General features: G+C 40.1%; 1 protein-coding gene across 1 annotated transcript in view; it reads right to left on the reverse strand.

The window, feature by feature from the left end:
- Positions 1 to 303: 303 nt before the first annotated feature.
- Positions 304 to 6,140, reverse strand: part of LOC129098240 (Na(+)/H(+) exchange regulatory cofactor NHE-RF2) — a 31,705-nt gene continuing 25,868 nt past the window's right edge. The window contains 3 exon segments of the mRNA XM_054607225.1: positions 304 to 2,824; positions 2,926 to 3,044; positions 3,829 to 3,982. Coding sequence (XP_054463200.1) covers positions 2,663 to 2,824; positions 2,926 to 3,044; positions 3,829 to 3,982 — 435 coding nt within the window. The 3' untranslated portion in view covers positions 304 to 2,662.

Raw genomic sequence — 6,140 nt, forward strand, 5'->3', positions numbered from 1 at the left:
TATGAGCACCTGTCATGCTATCCATAGACTTTATTTATTGTGTTCATAATCAGTAGTATTTACAGGCTGTCGTCTGTAGAAATGGAATTTGATTCTGACATCAGGGCTCACTTTGCTGATTTTGATCCACATAATGAAATGCAGTATTGTTTATCAGTTCATTTTAACTGAGCCAAAAGTGTACATTTATACAGTAAAACTATCTCCACCTACAATTCAAATATTTCTGCCCAACCAGTTAATCTACTATTGAAACTTTAACATAAAACATTCAAACTGTTTTGAATTTTAAATGAAGGACTTTTACTTTAATAGAGTGATTTCTATTTGCACTTTTACTTAAAACATCTGAGTACTTCTTCAACCAATTTCTTTCTTAGACTAAATACACATAGAAATGATAAAAAATAAAAATACAAACACAGACACACACACAGGTTCAACACACTTTTGACCTCTGTTTAACCTTTGTGTGGCCTCAAAGCTCCCGGCAGCTGTCTGGTGGTGAATTGTCTGAGAACGGGCTGAAACTGAAATTGAACGCTGGCATAATCCTCGGCAAGAGAGACCGAGGGAGAGAAAGAGAGGAAACGGGAGCAAATGGGAGATATTTTAGTAGCCCAACTAATAAAAGAGACCAATAAAAAGGAGGAATGTGAGAGAAATGTGATCGCTTCAGTCGGACAAAGAGGTTCAAAACAAAGTACGAGCTTGTGGAGAGGGATGGAAAACTAAATGTTCAAGAGGACGGACTGGAGAAGGCTTAAGAGACGATGGCAAGAATTTAATATATTCCAAAAAACGCCATTGTCACACTTTATTGAAAAAATGCAACCTGCCATATATACTGTATTCTTATACTGTATATACATCAGACGTGTTAACAGAGTGTTTTTTCTGCTGTGACTGTCAGAACAAACAGACTGATGTACAGAGATGAATGAAGGCTGGGTGAGTTTACAAAACCAAGACAAGATGTCCACATATATGACCCTCCAACCTGCAGTCCCTCTTGTTGTAATGTATTTAATCAACACTGACTGGATAAGGGCATTTATACCTTCTCCACACACACACACATTGTGCTCCTTCTGTGTGTGTGACAGCTGTCCCTGTGTGTGTCGTAATCCTCAGTAAGCTCCCCGGCTCCCAGCGTCTCTTTCAGTAGATCCTCCAGAGCATCTCTGACCTCACTGTGAAGCCTCTCCCACACTTTACTCCAACATACTATCTGATGCTTTCTTTCCTCAACCTGGCCCCGTATTTAGTTAAAGGAATTGTGAGGGCATTTTGGGGGGAAATACTCTTATTTGTATGAAAGTTAGATGAGAAGATTGACACCATTCTCGTGTCTGTGTGGTGAATTTAGGCCAACGTGAGTAGCCGGTTAGCTGTTTGGTAAATATGTAGCAGCTGGTTGGCTTAGCTTAGCATGAAGACTAGACAACAGGGGGAACAGCTAGCCGGGCACCTCTAAAGCTCACTAACTAACATGTTGTCTTGTTTGTTTAATCCGTACAAAAAACAAACATGTACATTTTGCACTGTTTCTTGACCCTGAGCTGTTGCCAGGTAACCAGTAGAATTAACTGATCCAAACTAAGAAGTTGTCGGACACAACCAGAAAAAAACAGCCAGAAAACATCTTCTCTGTTTGGTTTAAGTGTCACTCTTCTATTTGTGGTGTAAGTTTGCCCTCTGCTGTTCTCCAATGATAAACTCTTTCATCGCGTCATTTGTCCTGAGAAAAAAAACTTCCTTTCTTCTATGTTCCAGTTTCTATTGTTCACTTTGTCAATACATTTATTGTTAGTGGTGCTTTCCTTTGTTATGCACATGTACACTGGAGCACTTTCGTAAAAGAGGTTAGTGGTGATACATTATTGAGACGGAGTGCTAAATAACAAGTAACATGAATTCTTTGAATAAAGCAGGGCTGATGATCAGTTAATGAACTCTGTGTAAAAGTACAAATATATATAGGAGACGTAACACACAGCCGTCCTTTTCTTTGCGGGTGATTATTATCCAACGTCTGCGTGGGCTGGAGGTGGAGGTGGAGGTGGAGGTGGAGGTGGAGGGTCTCGACTCTTTCACAGTGATCTTCTGCCAACTTTGGGATTCCTCTGACTGATGGGCCAAAACTCCCACAATGTCCACAATCATTATTGTCACAGTGTCCATAAAACTCCTTCAATGCAGTCCATGATGATGATGGGATACTTGTTTTTGTAATAGCTGTTTATACTTTTTAAATATAAAAATAACTGTCTCCCTCATTTGTTTGATTTTAGTCTTTAAAGTAGGGAGAATAGGAGGGTTAAAGTGGAGAAAAAAGTGGTGAGGATTTAGGTAAATTTGTGGAAACTTGCTTGTAACACTCGCACCTGACACAAGTACACGTATGGGATGCTTTTAAAGATGCTCTTCTGATTATAGCAAAAATATTCACAGTTTTTGCAGACAGAAAGAACTTTCTTCATGTTGTACTTTGAAGAGGGAAAGGAAGCTGTTAAATGTTATATTCATAGTTCAACTTTTTCCTTTTGTCACATTTAATTCCAGGAACAAAATATCTTCTGTTGTAAGGGGGGTATTGGTTCTTCTCTGGTGTTTGTAGTGTCATTGGAGGGGGTGGTGTGGGGGTGGTGGTGGGGTGGTCTCAGAAGTTGCTGAACAGCTCGTATTTCTTCATCCAGTCCATCTGCGGCGCCTTCTTCTTCTCTTTGGAATGGACCTTTACCTTTTCCTCTGCTGCCGTAGCGCTCAAACTCAGGCCCATCTCAGCGAACGGGTCCATCAGCTGGCCGCCGTCATCCGCCAGCTAGATATTATTGGAGATGGAGAGAAAGGTTAAGGGGTACGACCTTTCATGTGAGAGACCAAAGAACAAATACAGCACCACACATGGACGCTCACACCCACCTGTGTGCTGTTTCCCTGGCTGCTGAGGTCGGAGTGTGTGGACCTGAAGGACTGTGTGGTGGAGCTGCCGTTGATCTGAGGGTTCGGGGAGCCGTTTGACATGGACGGACCGTCATAGTCTGGAGAAACAAACAATATATTGTTGTTTTTCACTAGTGTATACTTTATAATCTTTATAGTTCATGTTCAAAGGGATCTCACTCAACAGATATAAGTCTCAAAGGTTTGTTGTAATGTATTTTAAGGTCTTAAAGTCAAGAAATCATGCTTCATTTTAAAGGTCAATAGATGACTAAGAATTTACAAGTTTCCCAGAAAGGACTGAAATGTCAGATGCTTCTTATTATCGCTGAAATCAACAATGACTTTACTTCCATTTAATAACATTTTTTAACATCTATCAAGGCAAGTATCTCATATCCTGTTACAACAACAACCACCACCATTATTAATTCCAGGAACAGGAGCGTCTCCTCCTCGTCAACTCTTCCATAATAATAGATCTTCCAGCCATGGGGTCGTGTAGTCGTGTTGGGCTAAACAAATTTGGAACTATTGAATCACGCCTTTCAAATAAGTCAGACTGTTCTGAGAAAGAATTTGAAAACTGCAGGTCCCAATCAAAAACAAATGACAAGTTATGCACAGTCCAACGCCTGCACACGCCTGCACAGAACGCTTAAAAAAGAAATAAATGTATTGATGAATAAATGGGATTTGATGTAGCCATTGTTCCAGGGAATTTCTCATTTCTTTATTTGTTTTTACAAATTTGTTGTCAACCTCATTCTTTGCAGGACCTGCTTTGACCTTCTAATATGACCACAACCTACTTGACAATGCTGCCTCCTGAAAGTTGAAGTTTATACGTTACACATAGCCTCTTGTTCGTGCTGCTCCTACCTCTGAGAAGGTTGACTGTGGGGACAATCCCTCTCCTCTTGAAGTGTTTGTCTGTTTCTTGGTCCACCACCAACAGCCAGGTCTCGTCTCCCCCTTTCTTTATGAAGGCCACCACCTCTGCATGCCGCATACCCTCGATGTTCACACCATTTACCTGGAGAAAATGAGTTTTTTTTGGTAGAAAGGAAGGATATTTTTTAAATTGTTTAAGATAAGATAAGATAAGATAATCCTTTATTAGTCCCGCAGCGGGGAAATGTGCAGGCTTACAGCAGCATAGAGTAAAGTGCACACAAGAGACATAGTAAAAGAAAGACAAGATAAAAATAAAAAATGAAAATAAAAAAAACAAGTATTATAAATAAGCAATAAGAAACAGTAGAAAAACAACAATAACTGAAATATTATATTTACAGACAGAAAAACTATTTTAACTATTATTGCACAGTGTATTGTATTGCACAGGTTTTTATTGTCATGTTTTTATTGTCAGGTTTTTATTGTCATGTCATTTTTATTATTGTTTTTATTGTCATGTTATTGTCATGTTTTTCATGTTTTTATTGTCATGTGTCATGTGGTCTGCTGGGAGCAGAGCTGGTTGTGCAGCCTGACAGCAGCAGGAAGGAAGGACTTGCAGTACGGTCATCCACTGCTTTGTTATCACTTTTGACTCAAATTGAACCGAATTTAATTCAACCATATCTCATGGTTGAATATTTACTAATTGTTTGTCCCGCTTTGTCCCAAAAACGCTCAGTAAATGTACAATACTAAAACTTGTTGGCATGGCCGACCAGAACTGTGAGATTCCCAGTTAATTGTGATGTCTCCTGAAGAGACATAAACAACCAAATCTGATTCTTCCAACACAAATCACTCCAGGTCAGTGTGTTGGTTGAATGACATCCAGCTTCATTTTGCATATAGCCCCTAAATGAACCTTACCATCACTCTTTTTTTTCATTGTTTACATTCTTACTAACACTGCGCTACGTCATCTGTCCAGTAAGTGGAGCCGTTGGACACCATACTGATGATAAACTGTTCAACATGACTCTCAGAAGCCTGCATCTCTTTACACAATGCAACAGTGGTTCAGTAAAGCGTTGAGGACAGCTGTACATGCAGAAGTGAAGTTATGATTTACCAATATAGAATAAGACTTATTGTTCATACTTTCTAAAAGGCAATATTAGGACCAGAAACAGCCCAACAGAGGGACTTAATGACTATGTGTGCATGTGACTGACCATCTATGTTACAATATTGTCCTAGCAAAACACAAAAGCCTGTTATTGCTCACTTTTATCAAGATGCTGCCTGCATTTTGAGCCCCGCTTTGTCTAGACCTTGGCCTCTCTGAGTCAGCTCCGCATCACGCCAAGTTAGTGTTGATACACAATCAATTATGGATGCTCTCCTGGGCTCATGGCTTTAGTGCGGGTTTCAGGTGTCCGAGTCCTGAGGGGGAATATGTCTAAAATTCGCCGCTTGTAACGAGATGGGACGTAGAAAAAGAAGAGAAAAAGAACCTCCTAAACGTTTTGCTCTCATTAGTAGGTGTGAAATATGTCTGTAGGCAAATAGGTGCAATGAGACTTTATGGGAAAGAAGAGAGAGAGAGAGAGAGAGTGGAAAAAAGACATAAAGATAGAGTGGAATAAACAGATGGAAAATGTGAACAGCTCCTCAGCTCTCTCTCTCTCTTTCATATATAAAAAAAAAATCTACCCTTTCTTCCCAGGACTCATGACAGACAGATAAGACAGACAGTTTGATAAAGAGAGAACAAGCATCTTTGTGTTCAGCCAAACACCAGGTGTTGTGTCATGTTTCACAGCGCTTCATTAACAGTCCATCCAACACAAGACAATACGCTCTGCTCTCTGCCCACTGGGCTAATTAATACACGCTGTAGGAACAGTACACAAGCTTATTGCTCATGGGACTGTTCCTACCAGTGTGTGTGTGTGTGTGTGTGTGTGTGTGTGTGTGTGTGTGTGTGTGTGTGTGTGAGTCCAGCCACCTGACGTTCACTTGCACATTTTTGATGTGTGTGTGTGTGTGTGTGTGTGTGTGTGTGTGTGTGTGTGTGTGTGTGTGTGTGTGTGTGTTTGTGTTTGTAAGAGCAGCTAGACTAACCTTGGATCAAAACAAACAATTTAGAATGCATCTGCACATCTGTGTTCATGACCCATGTGTAACTTTTAAGTCTTTGTTTTCTTTGTTTCTTTTCCTTTATGAGGATCCTCATAAGCATGGGATATTATTTTTATGGTCCACACACATACAGTTAAACACAACAAACA

This window comes from Anoplopoma fimbria, chromosome 11 (assembly GCF_027596085.1).
Source record: "Anoplopoma fimbria isolate UVic2021 breed Golden Eagle Sablefish chromosome 11, Afim_UVic_2022, whole genome shotgun sequence".
NCBI classification, from domain to species: Eukaryota; Metazoa; Chordata; class Actinopteri; order Perciformes; family Anoplopomatidae; genus Anoplopoma; species Anoplopoma fimbria.